Source organism: Gorilla gorilla, chromosome 1, assembly GCF_029281585.2.
Source record: "Gorilla gorilla gorilla isolate KB3781 chromosome 1, NHGRI_mGorGor1-v2.1_pri, whole genome shotgun sequence".
NCBI lineage: Eukaryota > Metazoa > Chordata > Mammalia > Primates > Hominidae > Gorilla > Gorilla gorilla.
This window is the reverse complement of record NC_073224.2, coordinates 29,821,676-29,845,580: the sequence shown is the minus strand read 5'-3', so window position 1 is coordinate 29,845,580 and position 23,905 is coordinate 29,821,676. Positions and strand designations below refer to the sequence as shown.

The 23,905-nt window shown below is 34.1% G+C and overlaps 1 protein-coding gene across 1 annotated transcript in view; it reads left to right on the top strand.

Moving 5' to 3' along the window:
• USH2A (usherin) overlaps window positions 1–23,905 on the top strand; it is an 843,890-nt gene that overhangs the window by 192,459 nt on the left and 627,526 nt on the right. The window contains exons 13-14 of the mRNA XM_031015607.3: window positions 16,114–16,309; window positions 19,986–20,627. Of these exons, the coding sequence (XP_030871467.3) occupies window positions 16,114–16,309; window positions 19,986–20,627 (838 nt within the window). The remainder of the gene's footprint in view (window positions 1–16,113; window positions 16,310–19,985; window positions 20,628–23,905) is intronic.

Genomic DNA, 23,905 nt, shown 5'->3' with positions numbered 1-23,905 from the left:
TCCTGTATCTACACTCACGCCCTTGGTGATATTTTACTTCAAATACCAATTATACACAGACAATATTCTCAAATGAATTTCACAATCATATTTCCAATTAAGCACTTAACATGTTTTTTATATATATATAAAATATTCTTTGGATTTAATTATCTTTATCTTCGCATCAATACGTAATAATCTATCAGCAAATCATGTTGGTTCTATTTTCAAAAATATCCAGTCTTTCATTCTTCCTAGATTCAATAATTCCTTTGCTTGTCTATTTAGTTTTCTATATGTCATTAATCTTCCTCATGCTGACGTCTTTGCTACATGAATATATACATATATATGGTACACATACATATATATTTTATGCACACACATACATATTTATGCTCAAGGATAGCTATTCCATCAGCACAGCCCTACCTTCTCAGAATATTCTGGCCCTTTGATCTATCATGGACCTCCTGCCCTGCTATCAGCCTAGAGCTTTTCATATACCTCTACATCCTCATTTCCTGAATCCCATGCCTTCCATTCTTGTTGCTGTTGTCTGTTTACTTTCTTTTTGCTGGAACTATATTACTCAATAGCTTCCTGATATAGGAAGTTAAAGTTTTGAATCCTTGCAAATCCAGAAAATGTTTTTATTCTTTCTTTACAGGCAACTGATAATATAACTTAGTATAGAATTCTGGATTAGAAATAACTTTACTCATAATTTGGAAGGTACCATTCTTAGCTTTTTAGTTTACTATAATGTTGCAGAATACTCCAGTGATATTCTGTATTTTCTATGTGACTTATTTTATTGGTCTCTGGAAATTTTTGTTTCCTTTTTATTTTTGGAATTTGAATGCTTCATGAGATTGCACCTTGATCTGGGTTTTTCCACCAGCATGTGGTGAGCCTTTTTTTAACTTTTTAATATTTTATTTTTAATCAATCAACACATAATATTTATACCTATTATGGGATACAGAGAGATATTTCAATACATATGTACAATGTGTGAGTATCAAATCAGTGTAATTAGCAAATCCATTACCACCAACATGTATCATTTCTTTGTGTTGGGAACATTCAAAATCCTTTCTTCTAGCTATTTGAAAACATATAATAAATTGTTGTTAACTAGAGTCACCATACAGTACTATAAAACACAGGAATTTATTCTTCTTACCTATCTGTGATTTTGTATCTGTTAACCAGCCTCTCCCTATCCCCTTCTCCCTGCTATCCTTCCAAGACTCCAGTAACCACTATTCGACCTTCTACTTTCATGAGATCAACTGGTTTAGCTTCCACATATGAGTCACAACAGGTAATATTTATCTTTCTGTGCCAGGCTTATTTCACTTAACATAATGTCTTCCGGGCTAAACATAATGCCCTCTAGGCTAATCCATGTTGCTTCAAAAGACAGAGTTTTATTCCTTTTCATGGCTGAATAGTATTTCATTATATATTTGTATATATGATATATGATGTATATATATCAAATTTTCTTTATCTATTCCTTTGCTAATGAGCACTTAGGTTGATTCTATATCTTAGCTATTGTAAATAGTGCTGCAATAAACATGGGAGTGCAGACATCTCTTCAATATACTGATTTCAAAACGTCTGGATATATGTACCCAGTAGTGGGATTGCTGAATCATATGGTAGTTCTCTTTTTAGTTTTTTTAAGTGACCTTCATACTTTTTTTCCATAAGGGTATGCTAATTTACATTCCTACCAACAGTGTAAAAGAATTCCCTTTTCTCTGCATCCTTGTAAGCATTTGTTTTTTTTTTGTCATTTTTATAACATATTTTAACTGGGAAAAGATAATATTGTGGCTTTTGTTTGCATTTGTCTGATGATTAGCAATGTTGAGCATTTTTTCGTGTACTTGTTGGCTATTTGTATGTCTTCTTTTGAGAAATGTCTGTCCAGACCATTTGCACCTGTTTTAATTGGATTATTTGGGGCCATTGATTTGATTTTCTTATATATTCTAGGTATTAAACATTTCTCGGATGAATACCTTGCAAGTATTTTTCCATTCTGTAGGTCGTCTCTCCACTTTGTTGGTAGTTTCCTTTGCTGCGAAAGGGCATTTTAGTTTGATGTAATTCCATTTGCCTATGTTTGCCTTTGTTGCCTGGGTTTTTGAGGTCTTACATGTAGAATTTTGCCCAGACCAATGTCCTGAAGCATGTCTCCTAGGTTTACTTCTAGTATTTTCATAGTTTTGGGTCTTACATTGAAGAGTTTAGTCCATCTTGAGTGGATTTTTGTATATGGTGAGAGACGGGGGTCTATTTTCATTCATTTGCACATGGATAGCCAGTTTCCCCAGCACCATTTATTGAAGAGGATGTCCTTTTCCCACTCTATGTTTTTGGTGACTTTGTTGAAAACCCGTTGGCAGTAAATAGGTGGATTTATTTCTGGGTTCTCTATTCTGTTCCATTGGTTTCTGTGTCTGTTTTATGCCAGTATCATGCTGTATAGCTTTGTAGTAAATTTTGCAGTTAAGTAGTGTGATATCCTCAGTCTTGCTCTTTTTGAACAGGTGACTTTGTCTCAAGATTGATTTGTCTAGCTCAGTGGGGTGGCTGACGCCTGTAGTCCCAGCACTTTGGGAGGCCAAGTTGGGAAGATCACTTGAAGTCAGGAGTTTGAGACCAGCCTGACCAACATGGCGAAACCCTGTCTCTACTAAAAATTCAAAAATTAGCGGGGCATGGTGGCGGGCACCTGTAATCTCAGCTACTCAGGAGGCTGAGGCAGGAGAACTGCTTGAACCCAGGAGGTGGAGGTTTCAGTGAGCCAAGACTGTGCCATTGCACTCCAGCCTGGGTGACAGAGAGAGACCCCACCTCAAAAAAAAAAAATTGCTTTGTCTATTCTGGGTCTTTATGGTTCCATGGGAATTTAAAGAATTTTTTCTTCTATTTCTGTGAAGAATATCATTAGTATTTTGATAGGAATTATATTGAATCTGTAGATTGCTTTTGATAATACAGTCATTTTTATAATATTAGTTCCTCTAATCCATGATCATGGGATGCCTTTCCATTTTCTTGTGTGTCCTCTTTAATTTCTATTATAAGTTTTATAGTTTTCCTTGTACAGAACTTTTACCCTTTGGTTAAATTTATTCCTCAGTATTTTTGTTTTTTTAGCTATTGTAAGTGAGATTTCATTTTTACCTAGTTTGTGCTTGTTGTATAGGAATGCTACTAATTTTTATATATTGATTTGATATCCTGCAACTTCATTCGTTTAGTTTATCACTTCTAAGAGTTTTTTGGTGGAGTGTTTAGTTTTTATTACATATAAGATCCTGTCATCTGTAAACCAGAACTAGTTGACTTCCTCCTCTCCAATTTGTATTCCTGTTATTTCTGTCTCTTGCCTAATTGCTCTGGCTAGGAATTTCTAGTTCTAGGTTGAATAAAGAGTAGTGAAAGTGGGCATCACCATCATGTTCCAGTTCCTAGAAGAAAAGTTTTCACCTTTTCTCCGTTTAGTAAGATGTTGGTTGTAGGTTTGTCATATATGGCCTTTATTATTGAGGTACATTTCTTCCATACTAATTTGCTGACAGTTTTTAGCATAAAGGGATGTTGAATTTCATCAAATGCTGTTTCTGTCTTTTGAGCTTGTCATATGGTTTGTCCTTCATTCTGTTGATATACTTTTATTTATCCCATTTATTCAATTTGCTCATATTGAATCATTCCTACATCCTTGGTATAAATCACACTTGATCCTGGTATGTAATATTTTTGATGTGCTGTTGGATTCGGTCTGCCAGTATTTTATTGATGATCTTTGCAACTATGGTCATCAGGAATATTGGCCTGTAGTTTTTGCTGTTGCATATTTGGTTTTGGTATCAGGGTAATGCTGGCCTTATAAAATTAGTTTAGAAGAATTTCCTCTCCTTCAATTTTTTGGAATAGTTTAAGAAAAATTGGTATTAGTTCTTCTATTAAAGTTTGGTAGAATTCAGCAGTGAAGCCATTGGTCCTGGACTTTTCTTTGTTGGGAGACTCTTAATTACTGAATCAATCTCATTACTTGTGAGTGTTCTGTTCAGTTTTCTATTCCTCCTTGGTTCAATTTTGGCCAGTTGTATGTATCCACAAATTTATCCATTTCTTCTAGGTTTTTCAATTTGTTGGCATATAGTTATTCATAATAGTCTCCAATGATCAACTGTATTTTTGTGGTTTCAGTTGTAGTGTCTCCTTTTTCATTTCTGATTTTATTTGAGTCTTTTTTCTTTTTTTTCTCAGTCTAGCTAATGGTTTGTCGATATTATCTTTCAAAATATCAACTTTTTGTTTTGTTGAGCTTTTGTATTGTTTTTGGTCTCAATTTTATATCCTTCTTCTCTGATCTTTTTTATTTCTATATTGTGCCTTGCAGAGGACCTTTCTAGTTAAATACATTTGGGAACTTTTGAGCTTCCTGGATCTGGGTATCTATGTCTGTCCCAAGACTTATGAAGTTTTAAGTTAGTATTTCATTAATAGGTTTTTATTACCCTTTTTGTCATCTTGTCTTTCTAAGCTCCCACAGTATGAACAGCTGTTTGCTTAATGGTGTCCCACAAGTCCTGTAGGCTTTCTTTATTCTTTCTTATTCTGTTTTCTTTTTCTTTCTGTCTGCTTGAGTTATTTCAATAGACTTGTCTTTGAGTTCATAAATCATTTTTTTCTGCTTGATCTAGCCTGTTGTCAAAACTCTTGATTGTATTTTTATTTCATTAACTAAATTGCTCAGCTCCAATATTTCTGTTTGGTTCCTTTTTATGATACCAATTTCTTGTTGAATTTCTGATTTAGATCATGAATTCTTTTCCTGATTTTTTTCAGTTGCATATCTATATTTTCTTCTATCTTGCTGAGTTTCCTTAGCATTATTATTTTGAACTCCTTTTCTGGCATTTTGAAAATCTCTTTTACTTTGGGGTCTGTTACTAGAGGATTATTGTGTTCCTTTGGTAGTGTCATGTTTTCTTGCTTTTTCATGTTTCTTGTGTTCCTACATTGATACCCGCACATCTGGTAAAGTAATTTCTTCTTTTAATGTTATGGACTAGCGCTTATAGGGAAAGATTTACTCCTGTAGATAAGTTCTAGAGTGTTAAGTAGAGGGTGATAGCTTTGGTCCTGAGTGGGCCCAGTAGTGTAGTCTCTGTGAAGTTTCTTCAACTGTAATCCATGTCAGTAATGTTTGTGAATGCTTCACTGACCTAACCTGTGGGAGTTTGTGGCAGCAGTGAAATGACTTTACTGGAATCAGGCTTATTGAGTGACTTATCAGGATGGAGGCATGTTTGTGCATGTGATGGGTCATCTAGCTTAGGAACTGGCTTGCTTTGGGTGAAGCCGTGGGCTGTTTCTCAGGCCGGGGGCATGAGTGTTCAGTGGATCAGCTGGTTCTGGAACTGGTTCACCAGGAGTGAGGCTGTTGGGTCGTTTCTCAGTTTAGGGGCATAGGCACATGATGGTTTGCCAGCCATTAAGCCTTTTAAAACTATGGTTTCATGTCTGGAAAATGTGTATTTTATACTAATTCTTTATTAACTTATTCCTTTAATTTTTTTTCCTTTTGGTGTATTTCTGAAAATTCTATATTTTCATTTTGTTTTCATCTCATTATTATTATTAGCCTTTCTGATGTATTTTCTTATCTTTCTCTTCTAATCTTTTAGTTGAGATATTTTTCCAGCCTTTTTTTTTTGGATATAGAATCTTAGTATATTGTCTAGGCTGGACTCAAACTCCTGGGCTCTAACAATACTTCTACCTAAGCCTCCTGAGTAGCTGGGATTACAAGCACATGCCACTATGCCTGGCTCTATATTTTTAATATTTAAGAATTCTTTCTTTCACCACTTGTTTATTCTTTTAGGCTTTTTTTTTTTGTTTCTATATTTTTTAATGAATGCAACTTTTATCTTCTGGGGATAACAGAGATATTTTATTAAATTGTTATTAGTTGATGATTTCTTCTATCTCTAATTCCCTGCATTGTTTGTTTCCTCATCTGGATTATCATTTTTCATCCTCCTCCTTTATTTCTGTTTCTGTCATTCACATTGTATATTTTGCACGTTTGATGAATTTTGCCATCTGCTTTATTCTGTAGAGAAATGGTAAAACATTTCCAAAATGGCCTTTACTCATGTTTATGAGCAGCAATACAGCTTTACTTTGCAGAGGTTAAAAGCTCAAATATTAGTTCTAGTGTTCTTATGTTTGTAGTTTTTTTCTGCCAGTTTCCTCTTTATGGAAAATAACTCTGGCTCCCGGCTTTCTGTAAACTGTGTAGAAGGTGAATTGTGGTGGTAAAGGGGAGAGGCAGTGTATACAGACTTTCACTTAATCCTTTCATGTCTACCTTGTGCCTCTTCCAACAACAAGTTGTTGATGTTCCAATATAATGGAGCTGGTTAATTTCAATTATTCTTGACAATAAGACTGATGTCACTGTGGAGTAGGATTAGTTTGGCTGGCTGAGTGGGGTTGAAAAGGGGACCTGAAAATCTAAATACTTTCTATGTGGAATACCTCTAATTCATGATTCTCAACCTTGGCACTATGGCTATTTTGGGCTGGGTAATTTGTTGTGAGGGATGGATATGTGCATTGCAGGATGTTTAGCAGAATCCCTGGCTACATATCAGTATACTACATGCCAGTAGAACTCCTCCCCTCACTGGGACAACCAGAAAGTTCCTCTGGGGACAAAATCATCCTTAGTTGAGAACCATTGTTTAACTTTAGACCTGTGTGTGTCCTCTTACTTCTCTCAATGTTTCATTATCTTCAAGTCTTAAGGCTCTCAAAGATTCTATAGGAAAAATCAGTTTTCATGTTTTAGGAATCCAATTCAGCCAGCACTCAAGCTGTAACTTCTCTGATTATTCAAGAATGTTGTCAATATTTATTTCTATTTCTTAATTTCATTTTCTGTCTTCGAAATTTTTGTAAAATGTATTTCTTCCCTATTGATTTCTCTGCTGGCCTCATTAAAATTATGGGTTATATTTTTTAAAATTCCTATTTTTTTAATTGAAGTATCAAGAAAAAGAGGAAAATGCACATGCTTGATCTGAACTTTATCAAAAATTGGTAATTGTTTTCATCTCTTACTATTAACTCTTTTTTAAATGGATCCTCTTGCTTTAGGAATCCAAATCAGCCTGTACTCGTACTGCAGTTTCTCTGATTAGTCAAGAACGTTGCCAATATTTATTTACATTTCTTCATTTCATTTTTCGTCTTTGAAATTTTTGAAAAATATGTTTCTCCCATATTGTTTTCTCTGCTAGTCTCATTAAAATTATGGGTTTTACTTTTTAAAATTGCTGTTATTTTAAAGTAGTGAGAAAAAGAGGAAAATACAAGTGCTTACTCTAAATTTTACCAAAACTTTTATATTTTAGTAAATGTATTCAGATGCGTATTTTTCTGACAATGGGCAGTCTTAGTTAACACCTGTATCCTTTTTCTTCAGCAAGAAAATACATTTATTATAATTTTTACTTATTCTGCCCTAGTATTCCTCATGGATAAATCGTGTCTTAATTTTATTAATCTTTGAATACATCAATTCTAATAAGTTGGATCCTTTGTCAGAAAGCAGAATGTGTACAATATACTGATCCCTTAGTTTTGTCTTCCTGGGAACTGGCTCTTGATCACAATAGGATATATACCTGCAGATCAGCTTCATTATAATTTAATTTACTGTATTTGGCAGCAACATCTTCTAGTGGTAACCTAGACTGAGATGAAATATTCCATTTCAATTGACAGTTATAAAGCTACAGACCATAGATTTCAATTATTTGAGTAGTTACTACATTAAAACACATCTTTTTTTTCCCTTCCTTTGCTCCCAACCACACGCGCAGCAACCAGTATGTTTCTAAATTTTGCTCCTGTTTATAATGCTATTTCTTAAGCTTCTAAACATCGCAGTGTGCATTGCACCTCTGCTAATCTCCATCCAAATTCTGCTATGTTTTGGAGTTTGTAAGAAAGTGTGGTGCTGATGAGGGGATTGAAGATTCAGGATTCCAATTTTGGCTGCTTAACAGGAACAGTTGAAGGATGGCATGAGGTTTTTGATCCATGGTTTTCCATTTCCCTGGTATAGTAAGCATAGGTATCACTGCCAAACTTCTTTGGAGCTCTACGTTATTTGGGTTGAGAGCTTGGAGCTATGTTAAACAGCTGAATAAATGTTTCCCAATGCAGCTCCATCTATGATGCAGCTCCTGAAAATTCTCTCTGAATGTTGTCAACTAGTTTTCTCTTAAATTGAGTTTATAGTTGTTTTGTCAGGTCCAAATGTCTTTTTGAGACTATACTTTGACTGAACAGTGTGATAGAATTTATCCTCCTGCTTGAAATGATAAAAATATGGACAAAATGTATTAAATAATTGTTTGCTAGATGTTGGACATCAGGCAATGAGGACAATGTTTGCTGAGAAATAGGAAATAAATTATGTGAATCTTACAATTGACCCAGATTACTGCTTACAGAGTATTTCTAGTCCACGACTTAGGAAGAGAAATCCCAGATGGAGCCCAGAGGGTTCTCCAAATTGAAGAGATATAGCCAAGTGTTTCAGGAATTCAAAGTAGTTAGAGTTTGCAGAGAGCAGAGAGAGGAACACAGAGATAATTTCACAGATCTACAGAGCATCTTCCTTAAGAATTCACTTTACTACGGTTCACTGCATGTATGAGGCTGCAGAAAGCACAACTTTCAATTATTAAAAGTAACAATAATTAACACTCATGTAATGCTGGGTATGTGCCTATTTCCACTAGCTGAACTGGCGAGAAAATTTATGATTCGCGGGATATTTGATAAGAGTACACAAAAGGGTCTAGCCTCAATAGTGGAGAATAGCCCTAGGCTGATAACTACTTCAATACCACCTAATAAATCTTAAGAGCAAGACTCAAAAGGAACTGTTTCCAAGTAATTTAACTGCATCCAAGAACAAAACACAAATATATTTGTAAGAACACTGAAATATGTAGTACCCAACAAGAAAAAATTCACAGTCTCTGGCACCAAATCAAAGATTATTGGGCATGTAAAGAAGCAGGAAAGTACAACTTATAATGAGGATGTAAATGCATCAATCAAAATTGATCCAGAATTGTGAGAAATGTTAGAATTATCAGGCCAGTATGTTGAAACAGATATTACAACTTTACATAGTTTAAAAGTTACATAAAAATATGGAAGGTACTAAATAACCCCACAGATCAAAATTCCAGAGAAAAACCTACACTGTATGGAATGAAAATACACTGGATATAATTGATTATACATTAAACATAAAACATTTATGTTATATATAAAAAATTAGTGAACTTGAAGTCATAGCAATATAACCTATCCAAAATGAAACAGAGTTGAAAGAGCATTTGTAAAAATGAAAACAGCATTTGTGAGGTGTGGGACAACTTTTAGAGGCTTGGTATATGTGTAATTGGAGTCCCTAAAGGAATGGTGGGGTAGAGGTGGGAACATAAAAAATATTCAAATAATTTATGGCTGAAAAATTCCAAGTACAGTACACTGAAAACCATAAAGCCACAAACCCATGAATCTCAAGAAAACTAAAAAATAAGTAACATGAAGGAAATCACAAAAGGCATATTATAATTGAATTGCTCAAGGCTAGTGATAAATTTTTAATGATAAAATAAAATACTAAAGCAGCCAGAGGAAAAAGACATGTTAAATACAAAGGCAAAACAGTAAGAATGACAACAGATTTCCTATCCAAAATAATGCAAAGAAGAAGACAGTGGGGCAACATTCTTATAACTGTGAAAGAAAATAAATAGTGCACTTATGATTCTATATCTAGTAAAGATATCTAAGATGAAGGTGAAATAAAAACTATTTGCAATACATATAATGAAAGACTTCATCACACACAAACCTATACTATAAGACACATTAAAAAGAAGTCCTTCAATAGGAAATAAAATGGTATCATATGGAAATGGATCTGCACAAAGAAACAAAGAGCACCCAAAATGGCAACTGCATTGGTAAATACGGAGGGTATTTTTCTAATGATTTAATTTTCTTTAAATATAGTTGACAGTTTAAAAAATAATAATAATATAGTAAAAGTTTTATAACGTGTAAGTAAAATGTTTGGCAGTAATAACACAATAATTAGGAGGGGGAAAAGGAAGTACCCTTGACCCTTGAACGACATGGGAGTTAGGGGCACTGATTCCCTGCACAGTCAAAAATTCAAGTTTAATTTTGACTCTCCAAAAGCTTAACTACTAATGGCCTACCGTTGACCAAAAACCTTACTGACAACATGAACAGTCAATTAACATTTATTTTGTATATATTATTTACTGTATTCTTACAATAAAGTAATCTAGAGAAAAGAGAATCTTTAGGACAATCATAAGAAAGAGAAAATGTATTTACTATTTGTTAAGTGAAAGTGGATCATAAAGATCTTTGTCCTCTTCATCTTCACTTTGAGTAAGATGAGGAGGAGGAATAAGAGGAAGAGGAGAGATTGCTCTTGTGGCCTCATGGCTGGCAGAGGTGGAAGAAGATTCTTTTATAAGTAGACTCATGCAGTGATAACCCATGTTGTTCAAGGGACAATTGTATACTATTGTAAGATCCTTATACTCTATTTGAAGTAGTCTGTCACTTAAAGCTAGGCTGTGATAAAGATGTAGGATAAAAACCACTAAAATCATAAAACAAAGAGTTATAACTAATAAACCAACATGGAGATAATTTGAATCATAAAGAAATATAAAATAACACAAAACAGTCAAAAAAAAAAGGAAAAAAGAAATCCCAAACAGATGAGACAAATAGAAAATATCAAGATAATAGATTTAAACCTAATCATATCAATAATAATGCTAAATTTACATATTCTAAATACTCCACTTAAAAGACACAGATTGGAAGATTGGTTGAAAAAGGAAAAAGTACAACTTAACTATATGCTGCTTACAGAAAAGATATTTAAGTATAAGACACAACTAGGTTAAAATTAAATGTTGGAAAAGATAAATCTTGTGAACACTAATCATAAGAAATCTAGGGTCACTTTATTAATATGAGAAAACATGAATTTTTAGAAATTTTGTCCAAGATAAAATATTGCCCAGGATGAAGAAAGTAATTTCATTTTGCGAAAGGAGTCATTTTGTCAATAGGACATAACAATTCTTAATATTTCTGTACCAACAGCAGAGCTTCAAAATGCATAGAGCAAAAACTAACGTAACTGAAGGAGAAAGTAAAATCCACATTTGTGGGCAAAAATTTCAATACCCTTCTCTCAATAATTAATAGAACAAACTGACAGGAAATCAGTAAATCTATAGATTAGAACAACACTGTCAACCAACTTGACCCAATGGCCAGTTATGGAACATTCAACCCAACAGAGCAGCAAACTACACCTACTTTTCAGGCCTACACAAAACATTTACCAAAATAGATCAAATTCTGAACTATAACACAAGCCTCAATAGATTTAAAAGAATTCAAATCATATAAAGTACATTATGTGGCTGCAGTTAAATTAAATTAGAAATCAATAACAAAATAACCTGGAATTGCTCTAAATATTTGGAAACTAACTAACAAAATTCTAAATAATCCAAGATTAGAAGAGGAAACCCAAAGAGGAATTAAGAAGTATTTTGAACTGAATGAAAATGAAAACACAGCATAACAAAATTGTGAGATACCCAATATGGCAGGACTTAGTAGTATATTAATAGCACTAAATGCCTATGCTAGGAAAGGATGAAGATTTCAAAGAAATATCTTCTACTTTACAAAACTAGCAAAAGAAGGGAAGACCCAAGCCAGGCTAATGAAAGCTATTTCTGAGTTTCTAACTGCATCTCATGGGGATGATCATTTCTTTTCTCTGCTCTTGTGGTTGAAAGCATGTTAAGGCCAAAACTGTGATTCAGGCAAGACCCAAATTTATAAGACCAAGATTGCATTTTAAGCCGTAAAGAGCAAGAGAATAGCAAGAGAATCTCCATGGCTTGAACTGTGAATAGATATTTGTTTGTTATCAGAGATAGTAGTTGTACTGCTTTATCTGTATTTCCTTCCATGTTAGTAAAAGAAAGCTCAGAAGTAGTTGATCACATGATCATAGCGAATAAACTACATTTCTCAGTCTCCTTGGCAGCTAGGTGTAGAAATGTGGTTTAAGTTCTGGTCAATGATATTTTATCTATTAACTTTTGCTGTTTAAGTTAGTGGCTAAAAACAATAAAAATTGCGTATTTATTTAGGATTCTATGGTTTGGCTCAGTGCTGATGTGCACTGGCTTGTCCAACCTCTTCTGGGCTCTCTCATTTGTCTGTGATTAGCTAGCTGGTCAAGCAGCAGTTAGATAGGAAGACCTCACTCTCATATGTGGTGGTTGGCAAGCTGGCTGTTCACCGGGGCAGTAGGAGCAATTATTAGCTGGGGCACCTCAGTTCTCTGCCATCCAACCTCTAATATTCCAGCAGGATAGCATGAGCTTGCTCACAAGGTGATCTCAGAGTTCCAAGCCGAGCAAGAGAGAATGAACTCTAAATTTGCAGGCATTTTAAATTGTCTATTTGAATCATATTTGCAAGCATTATATGTGCTAGTATTTGGCCGAAGAAAACCAATAGGTCAATCTAGAGTTATTGTGGAAGGATCGTACCAAAGAGTGTCTTAGTGTATTTTTAAAGGAAAGGGGAATGCCTTTCTCTCTTTCTACTTCTTGGTGGACAGGAATTGGTTTTAGAGTATGAGTAGATTTGTATTTTCTCACATTAAAAAGGGATAATCTACAGCTGTGGAATCTATAGAAGTAAACTGGGTATTTTCAGTTGAATCTTGGGAAACTGACTAAAGTTAACATTTTTAAAAATAATAATGCCTTATTTTATTTTTAAACTACATTTTAAGATATAGTTAATATACAGAAATTATAATCTATATGTGTTACAGAGAGTTAGATTAATGAAATGGGAGTAAACTTGTTATTTTATTAATTTGTGGCAGAGTTCATATAGAAAGAATTGTTTTTATTGACAAAAATATCTGGATAAGACTTAGGTTTTTGCAAGAATCAAGGCAATATTATACACTTTTGAGATGTCTGTGAAAAAGTGACCATGTAAAGTCAGGTGTATAGAAAAAAGTGAATATGCTTTATGGCAGAGCAAGGAGGAGGAAGAGAGAAGCCACAGAAGATGGTAGATAATTGGAGTGCAAGATGGTAGGTAATTGGAGTGCCAATGAAAATCTCTAGCTATAGGGAAACTAAAGGGATATTATGAATTGCAAAGTAATGATTTAATTCCTCTTTTACCCCGAATCTTTAATAAAGTTTAATGACTACAATTTGTTTGTTTGTTTGTTTTGAACAAGACTTCTTGAAATTGAGGCATTAGCTGAGTTTCACCTCTGGATGACATAGGGCAGTGCTGGCAGAAGCCAGAAAGACTGCAAAATGGAAGAAGCAGAAGTGTAGGGTCAGGGCGACTACGAGGTGATCAATATGCATAGAATTCTTATAAACTTAAGGAGGACTTCTGTCATTCAGGGATGGAATTAGGATCATAGGCAGCCTTATCTAGATTTCAAAAGGCAAGGACGCTCCAGATGATACATGCATTACATGTAAATAAGAATACAACAAGGCCAGGTGCAGTGACTCAGGCCTGTAATCCCAGCAATTTGGGAGGCCGAGGCGGACAGATCACCTGAGGTCAGGAGTTCGGGACCAGCCTGACCAACATGGTGAAACTGCGTCTCTACTAAAAAGATAAAAAATTAGCCGTGCCTGGTGGCCCAGCTACTGGGGAGGCTGAAACAAGAGAGTCACTTGAACCTGGGAGGCGGAGGTTGCAGTGAGCCGAGATCGCACCATTGTACTCCAAATTTGCAGGCATTTTTAAATGTCTGTTTGAATCATTTTTCAAGAGTTAAACTCCATCTCAAAAAAAAAAAAAAGAAAAAAAATAACAAAACATATAAAAGATAAAGGTTTTGCACTTTTATTTCTCTTTACCTTTTGCACACTTCCTTGCTCTTTGAAAAAGTATTGTTTACATGTAATGTTTAAGAGTATTCTTTGACGGAAACATCACATATGTCCAATGCCTTAAGGTGTTTACTATCTCTTTGGAGAACAGGACTGATCCTGTAAAGTACCAGCAAAGACTCAGGCCTGAGTTATGGGTTGATGTACTTGAAGTGTTACAAGTATGTACCCACAGGCCTATTGGATTTTCATGGTATGCCTATATGTTACACATATCCACCAATAAATGCCATCTATTTTTGTAGGCTGAATCAAATCTCTGTCTTGAGTAATGATTTTGTATCCTTTGGACTAGATCTGAATAAGACTGAGAAACAGCCAGGCACAAGAAGGCAATTCATCGTTCTCACTCATCTTTCTAAACCTATATGCATCTTTGATATTGAGGATCATTATTAGCTACAACTACATTTGGTTTGCATATGACCATTTATTTTTCAGTCTTAGATATTTTCTTATCAATTGTCTTAATTATCCTTAAATAAAGCTTCCAGTGAGTCTCTATTTCTTGGATGAGGACAATTGAGGCAGTGATAGTTCTTTAAAAATTATTTAATTTCTAAGTCCTTCCCTATATCTTGTAACTGAATCCCAACCTAGATATTTTTAAATATCCTTGAAATTAAATATAAATCAAATAATATCTTTCCACATGTAGGTTACTTCCCTCTATGGTAACTCTGCCTCCAAATGCGAAAAGCTGGATTCAGTCCAAGTGAAAGAAAATCAGGGGGGAAAATGTCAGGGACTATAAAAGAGATTTGAAGTCTGTACCCACATTGCTGTGTTAGAGTCCTGAGTTATTAAATTTCTCATATTTATTTGATATTTTATATACATATGTCCGCTTATGAAGAGTTTAGTTCTTATCTTTCTTTAATCAACATAGTATTAACTATGCATATAGTAGATGAACACTGTATTTTATGTATTTGCATTCTTTTCAAACCAGATGCTTAAAGAATAAAATGACACAGTGTTTTAGCTGTTATTTTGCTTGAAAATGCTTTAAAACCAGAAACATTTTTGGAATTTCTTATCACAATATAAATCAGCTAAGTATATTTAATGTGGTGAAATGAATCATAAATAGGCTGAAATAGTCCTAAAAGGGGAGTTGGGTAAGAAAAAATGTATTAGGATCAATATCAATAGGCATAAATAATTCTATTAACAAATAACATTAAACATTGTTACACTGTTTATGGGATGATATCATTATATCATTATAGAAAGATTCTCCCTTAATTTAAATAACTAGCATGTACAAAACAAGTTTAAATCAATGAGACAGTAAACAAGAGGAATAAAATAGAGAGGTGGGCTGGGTGCGGTGATTCACGCCTGTAATCCCAGCACTTTGGGAGGCCGAGGCGGGCGGATCACGAGGTCAAGAGATCAAGACCAATATGGTGAAACCTCGCCTCTGCTAAAATTACAAAAATTAGCTGAGCGTGGTGGCGGGCGCCTGTAGTCCCAGCTACTCGGAAGGCTGAGGCAGGAGAATGGTGTGAACCCAGAAGGCGGAGCTTGCAGTGAGCCGAGATTGAGCCACTGCACTCCAGCCTGGGTGACAGAGCGAGACTCCATCTCAAAAAAAAAAAAAAAAAAAAAAAAAAAAAAAAAAAAGGGAAGTGGTGTCCTAAAGACTAAATTAACTGCTGACTGTTTTCTATTTTCAGTCTCTACATATTTATATTTTTATTTCTTTATATAGCATTGAATGGTTAATTCCCCGTTTCCCTTTTATTCTTATACGACTAACTTCTATGGGTTTTATTTTCATTCAGTTCTGTATATTCCCCCTGCTGAAGCCTCCCATGTTGTGTGTCAAGAGGAAAAATATCTTATTACCTTCTTGTCTGTTGAACATTTAGTTTTCTTCTCCCTCCCTCCCTGTCTTGTACCTAATGAGCAAATTATCTAAAAATAGATACGTTCATCATTCTACAAAATGTTGTATCTTCTCTAGATTGGAGGACAGTGTAATTGTAAGAGACACGTGTCTGGCAGACAGTGCAATCAGTGCCAGAATGGATTCTACAATCTACAAGAGTTGGATCCTGATGGCTGCAGTCCCTGTAACTGCAATACCTCTGGGACAGTGGATGGAGATATTACCTGTCACCAAAATTCAGGCCAGTGCAAGTGCAAAGCAAACGTTATTGGTACGTGTAATGCAAAAGTTTACAGTCACATCTCTATTACCATCTGGAATAAAATTCTCTATTTGATTTCTTAACTGAAGAGTAAAGCAAATTTCTTTGCTCAAGACAGGCTGGAAAAAAAAACAATTTGGATGAAATTAACTGTTTAAAATGATTAAATTAATAATTATATCAAACTGCAGCTTGAAGCTTAGTTTAATCAACCCTTTAGAAGTTTCTTTATTCTGTAGATGCATTAATTCACACAGTCCCATACTAATAAGTCATAGAAAAATATAATTTGCTTACTGCATAGATGTTTCTTTTAGAAAATTAGCACTGTTTCAAAATGTTTTACACTTAATGAGTTCTAAGCAAATCATTTCCGTGCTAGTTTTCTTAATAGACCAAAATAAATGGATTTTTTCAAAATATTCTGTGCTACAGGGTCCTTTGTGATAAATCTTTCCATTTTTTTCTGTTATATTTCTTTGAACTGTTCCTATGAAATGCAAAATAAGTCAACATGATTCTACAGATCATGTATATTGCTAGGGTTACTTACAAAGGGCTACATAATTTTAATTTTGTAATTCAGCACCAAGTTGATTATAATAAACAGCTACCTTCGGTGTTATTTATCATTTTTTTATACAAGACGTGCTTTTTTGTTTGTTACTCCCACAGGTATTTTTCAGAAATTAGATTTGATTATAGCAATTTATTACATCCAACATTTTTGAGGGGAACCACCGCCACATAAGGACAAAATTTATCAAGTGCCCAAAATGCACTATGTACATAATGCACTTTGAAATTTTGATATATGAGAATATTACGAGAGGAAAGTTTCCTGATGAAGTGAGCCCTGTATTGTAACTGAATATGTCTTGGTTCATATAGGAAGTTTAAAAAAGACCTTTGCCTTTCTATTGTCATTCAAGACACCAAGTCATCCATGGTTTTTCTAACACTGACCTGAACCTTACAATAATAAAAATATGCCTGGCAGTGATTACACACACTCCTCTCTCTCTCTCTCTCACACACACACACACGAATGCTTACATGTACACATGCATATGTACATATCATTCTGAATACTATTTTCATTTCTGTGATATACCTCTAAATCTAATTCTTCATCTTTTATTTATGTGAGTGTACATCATGCTACACAATTCAGCTAGACAAGCGTTTCAATTTAATAAAGAGAATGTACGTGTGTTTAGTGGCATTACACGAGATTTCTCTGGTTTAAAGAAACATTACATGAAAATCTGTACCATAATTTACCTTTATGCATCTCAAGCATACAGAAGCTAATTTTTTAGAAAGAAAGAATAACGTGTAAAGAGAAGTACATATTTGTATGTGCTATCCATGATGCTGAAGGAATTCTAAGACCCTGAATTCAATTTGTATGGCATCCTTTGTTCTTTAATGTGAGATATATTTTAAACTCAAGATGTGAAAACAAAAGTTAAAGCAAGACCTTTAAAGACAGTGAAATAATTACTTCTTTGTATCAATGGAATCTTTCTTGTGATGGTTAGATTCCAGAGCTTGAGGAAGTGAAAAATCAAAATTAATTTAGAATGTGTAATGCCATCCCTACTATTTGCCTGTTTTGTTGATTGATCCAGGTGGTTTTCTACAGGAAACATAAATATATATTTTGTGAAGACTAAATTACTTCAGTATTATAAATAATTATTATTTCTAGTGTTATTTCTGCAAATGTAGTACTTTTTATAAAAACAAAAACTTGATATGCATATATATTTATTTTCCTAATGAGATCAGCAAGTAACTTTATTCAATTTCACCTTGTTAATATGAAAAAAAAAGAAGCCCAGAAAATACAAGTGTATGTTGTATACGCTTCAGAAAGCAAACTGTTAGAGTTAACAAAACTGTTAAATCTTACTAATGATTCTATCACCAGTAAAATACATTAGCACCAATAATTTTATTAAAGTAGGTCATTCATCTAGAATAAAAAGGGAGAAGAATGTGAATTAAATGCCAAGTGTGCTAACTCGCCTGTACTTGTTAACACCGAATGTGATGCCCTGTAGGCCTTCCTGAGTATCGTTAGGAATAGATTACCTGTCAGGAATATGTATGGCATATTCAAATAAGCACTGCGCATATTTTTAAAACTGATATGATATGAATCCATGTAGACCAATTTTAATAGTTCAAAATGAGTCATAATTCTTGTTAACAATACAGTTATTTTTAAAATTTGCAGCAATAGTGGTCCTTTTTTATTTTCCTTATTGAAATTAAATGATATGCCTTAGGTGAGTCATTCATCACTGTTAAAGAACTTGCCTTCCATTGGAGTTCTTGAATTTTTATCCATATATATACATATATATTATGTATTTCCTTCCAGTTTAGGAAATGCTTTTCTACATATGAGTTCCTGAGTATGTTTCTGACTCTTATTTTAAGATTAATTTTTAAATTGCAATTATAGCTTGAAATAAATATTTCAGTGGATTCAACCCGTGCAGTGAGTTATTTAAATTCATGGATATTTGGAAACTATCTAAAGGAAGTATTTTGCATCTAAACATTTACTATTCTAATTTTTTTATTTCTTTGCCTTGTAATACCCTTTTTTCTTTTAGAATAACCTTACTTGTCAGAGATTTAAGTTTAGGTGATAAAACATTTTTCTTCATTCGTAAAATGTATATGTGTACTCCTTTAAATAGAAGTAATATAAAAAACAGAATTTACTTAGTGTTTAAAGAGGTATGTTCTGAGTCACACAAGATGACAAGCAATGTGATTGCTTTATGAGCCAAGGAGAGCATAATTTATATTAATTGAAAATGATAAAATAGAGGAGCATACAAAAGGATTAAACCAAAGTTACCCTGGATAAATTTTATTTATATTAATTACTTAAATGTGTGGATTCAGAAATAAGTGTATATGCTGTTTTCACAAAAATAGTTATGAGCTTACAATTTTTTCTTTTTTCCCAGCTTCACGAAGGTATAATTAAATAAAAATTGTATATATTTATGGCAGACAACATGATGTTTTGATATATGTACACATTATAAAATGATTAATTCCAGCTAATTAATGTATCCATCACCACATGTACTTATCATGTTTTTGGGGTGAGAACATTTAAGATCTAATCTCTTAGCAATTTTCAAGTATACAATACATTATTATTAAGTATAGTCACCATGCTGTACAATAGAGCTCCAGAACTTATTCATTCTGTCTAGCTGAAACTTTGTACTCAGCTTAACCTTTTATTAAACATCTTTAGAGATTTCTTATCTTTAGAAAAACAACTAATTTGTTATATGTAATTCTATTATAATTTTAAATGAGCACATTTGTTAACATAGTTTTTAAGATTTGTTAAAGAGAAAAAGAGCTCCAGCATATGTAACAGAACCAACATTTGCATTAAGCATTTTTCTTTGCATTAAGTAATAATTAAAAATTTATGAAGTTCATCTCAAATAGTTGTATATTAAAGCTAAGTTAAATATTGTCATTGAATTTTGAGAGTAAGATTGGCCCCCTATGGCATTGCTTGTGAGAAAACACTCAATATTTTGTGTTCGTATCATCTGCAGTAGCATTGTTTGTGTCTCATCTATCTTGAATGAAATCATTTTCCCATCCTCACCTTTTAAATATATTTTATCTTTAGGGCTTAGGTGTGATCGTTGCAATTTTGGATTTAAATTTCTCCGAAGCTTTAATGATGATGGATGTGAGCCCTGCCAGTGTAACCTCCATGGCTCAGTGAACAAATTCTGCAATCCTCACTCTGGGCAGTGTGAGTGCAAAAAAGAAGCCAAAGGACTTCAGTGTGACACCTGCAGAGAAAACTTTTATGGGTTAGATGTCACCAATTGTAAGGCCTGTGACTGTGACACAGCTGGATCCCTCCCTGGGACTGTCTGTAATGCTAAGACAGGGCAGTGCATCTGTAAGCCCAATGTTGAAGGGAGACAGTGCAATAAATGTTTGGAGGGAAACTTCTACCTACGGCAAAATAATTCTTTCCTCTGTCTGCCTTGCAACTGTGATAAGACTGGGACAATAAATGGCTCTCTGCTGTGTGACAAATCAACAGGACAATGTCCTTGCAAATTAGGGGTAACAGGTCTTCGCTGTAATCAGTGTGAGCCTCACAGGTACAATTTGACCATTGACAATTTTCAACACTGCCAGATGTGTGAGTGTGATTCCTTGGGGACATTACCTGGGACCATTTGTGACCCAATCAGTGGCCAGTGCCTATGTGTGCCTAATCGTCAAGGAAGAAGGTGTAATCAGTGTCAACCAGGTAAGAAAGAAATGTATTACATTTTCAGTGCACAATGACATTCCTTTTGTTAACTTAGGTAACTTCTCCCTGTTTCTGGTTTGTGGCTTCTGCAAATTTTATTTCCAAAATCATTACTGTATTTATATCATTATCTAACACAGATATAACTCTTTAACTTATTCAAAATTATCTGCATATTTATGTTACTATTTTGGGAAGATAGTTTAGATAAAACTCAGCCGATCAGATTTATTTCATAATTGAGACTCAATTTCTACACTTGAAGTAAATCTCCTTTTAACAGTTTTTTAAAAATCAGATCAACAAGAGTCAATTTTATTTTCCAGAGAAAGGAAAATTTGAGTTGAATATCCATACAATGCCAAATATTCAAATGATAAACTAAATCTCTGAATAAAGCTGGCTAAATATTTTTACTGAAGAGGCTATATGTTCTAGTTTTATATAGAAATACCTAGAATTGTTTCTACATGCCATCGAATTAATAAAATAGGCTACTGTTTAATCTCATTATATACAAACTTATCTTTCCATCTCTTTCCCAATTGGGAGAGGGATAGACCCCATCTATGGCTCTCCTTACATTTAAGATTTTAACTAAAATACTATACCTTCTTTACAATAAATTCATTATGATATCATGATAAATATAAGTACTTATCCGTTGTTTAACAGCTGTGCTAATTGTTGTCCTGTCAGCCAATATTAGCTCTGAGTTACATGGGTCTATAAAAATGAGCATGATACCAACTCAAAAGTGTGATTTGCTTGCCAGAGAAGGAGTAGAACAAAAGTTCTGTTACCATAGCAAAGAATCCAGCCCAGGATAATTGGGCCATGCTTTTCCTTTGGCATTGGTCAGTGTGTAAGATCAAAGAGACAAGAAGGAATTGATGAAGAGTTCATTCTTTTTGCGATGTAAGTATTAGAAAACAACTTGAACAACTTAAACATAAATGGAGACTATATTATAATTAGATATTCCATAAAAACCTAAGGAGAAGGACCACTGCAGTCAGGACTCAGGAATTAGAATGCTTCCACTGATACATATTCATTCGTCTCTCTCTCTCTCTCTCTCTCTCAGAAGGGGACTTTACCTCTCTCTTTCTCTACATGGGTATATGGCCACCCTATGTCCCCTGAAATTGTTTATAATTCTACCATCAGCCACAACAGAGAGATTTATTAGCTACCTCTTAGTTATAATTTCTAGAGGAAAATTTGAATTGACTCAGTTTTGTTTGGTTGGTTACCTCTGAGCCAATTCACTGTGGCCAGGGGTGTCACGTACTTATAAAATGAGTATAGCTTTCAGGGACCATTTCATCAGGTAGGAGCAAGGTGGTAAGTATCCCAGAAGACAGGAAGATTATGGAGACCTGGGCAGACAGCCTAAATGACAGATACAGCACATTCACTCTTTTTACCTTCAGGTTAATCCTTCCAAATTTGCAATCAATTAACTTTTTGATATCCTAAGATGATGTTTTTTTCTCTTTTAGTGTTTATCAATATCTCTAATTTTGGCAACAAAGTCCTCTGTCTCCTACACAGTCAAATAATCATGATTTATACATCCTTCTTTCTAAGTAAACCAAAACAAGCTAATAGATCAAATGTTATATCCTTTTGAGTAATTATCAATTGTTAAAATTTACTGTTCTAGTCTAACTTTAATTGTATGTATAATACAAGTCACACGTTTTAAACAATTTTTCTGATTTTGGAAAAACTCTGAAATCATAGTTACAAACATTTGTTCCCTTTGGTCCTTCCAATGAAAGACCCAATCCATCATCTCAATACTTTGTACACCTACCAGATATCCAAATGATGAACTAAAATTGTTAGAAAACCTATGTTTTTCTGGTTGTTTTGTATATCATTGCAGAAATAGCCATGGATAATTTAATCTACACCATGCATAAGACTGTCTCATTTGTGCCCTTCCTAGGATGAAGAAATACTGACTTCATTGCTCTTTCCTTTATCTTTGTGGCTCTCATTGTGGTGATCTCTTTGTTCCCAACTCTAAGCCCTTTTCTCCCACCCAAATCTATGGCTCTTTCCTGTCTACCCTATATAGTATTGAGAGAATAATTCCCCTAAAGCACTTAATTAGTTATGTCATTCCCCTGTAGGGTTACCAAAAATGGGTTTTATTTTGCTTATCATTTGAGTCCAATCTGGGCAAACCTTTATGAGTTTTTATCTTCCGGTCGCAGTCTAGACACCTAGCTTTGCTTCCTGATATTCCCTTTCTCCCATCTTCTTCAGTCACTGCAGCCACTTCACTGGAGCTACACATGTCACATGCAGAGCCGATTTCAATCTACCTGATGCTTTGGTGCATTCTGCTTTCCCGACATGGAATGCAGTATAATCCTCCTTTTCAATGTTAGTTGGCATCCTCTGACTAGTTTTACTACTCAACATACTGCCTAAAATTCTCCATCACTCAGTGAACAACAAAGTTGACATGAAGCATCAGTGTTTTAAGAGGTGTTTTAACTCAAACCTATAGAAAACTTGAAAATAATGTGTTTTTGAAAATGTGCTCAAGCTTCTATTGTCTTCATGTTCAATTTATTATATGACCTTGAAGAGAGGTATATGTTCAAGAAATAATAATACAGATCTCATTGTAATTACCCCATAATTATGCTTCTTTTTTCTGAAGACCATATGGACCTATAAATGAAGTCAATGAGTTAAGAGTAGGGAGCATTAAACATGGTGAAAATATTTTTATTTACTGAAAAAATTCAACAGCGTATTGTAAAATATTTAGTAGAAAATGCTCCAGACTGAGAAAACATATTTGGAGCTCCATTTTTTCAGCTTACTGACTCTCTAAAGGCATTCCCCTGTCCTTCTCAACAGGGAACTTCCATATTTTCTTCCAACTGTCCATTTCTAGCCAGGGGTAAGCAGATTTATCTTTAAGCTGTTACCTGAGTGGAGCCTGTATCAGTTCTACTCATATCCTATTGATCAGAGCTGCTTTGTATATCCATACCTCACTGCAAAAGAGGCTGGCAAATAGATGCTCTATCTGAATATCAAGGTATCTATTTAAAACTTGGGCCCTCTGTTATTATAAGGAGTAAGAAAGAAATTGATCCTTGAAGACAGCTTTGGCTATACTAGGAATGTCCTACACCTAAAAAATTGGCTGGCAGAACATTAGTCAACTTCCAAATAGATGCTTTTAATGACCATGAGTTTTGTACTTTTTTTGATAGATCCCATTATTATCATTTTTTAAAAAA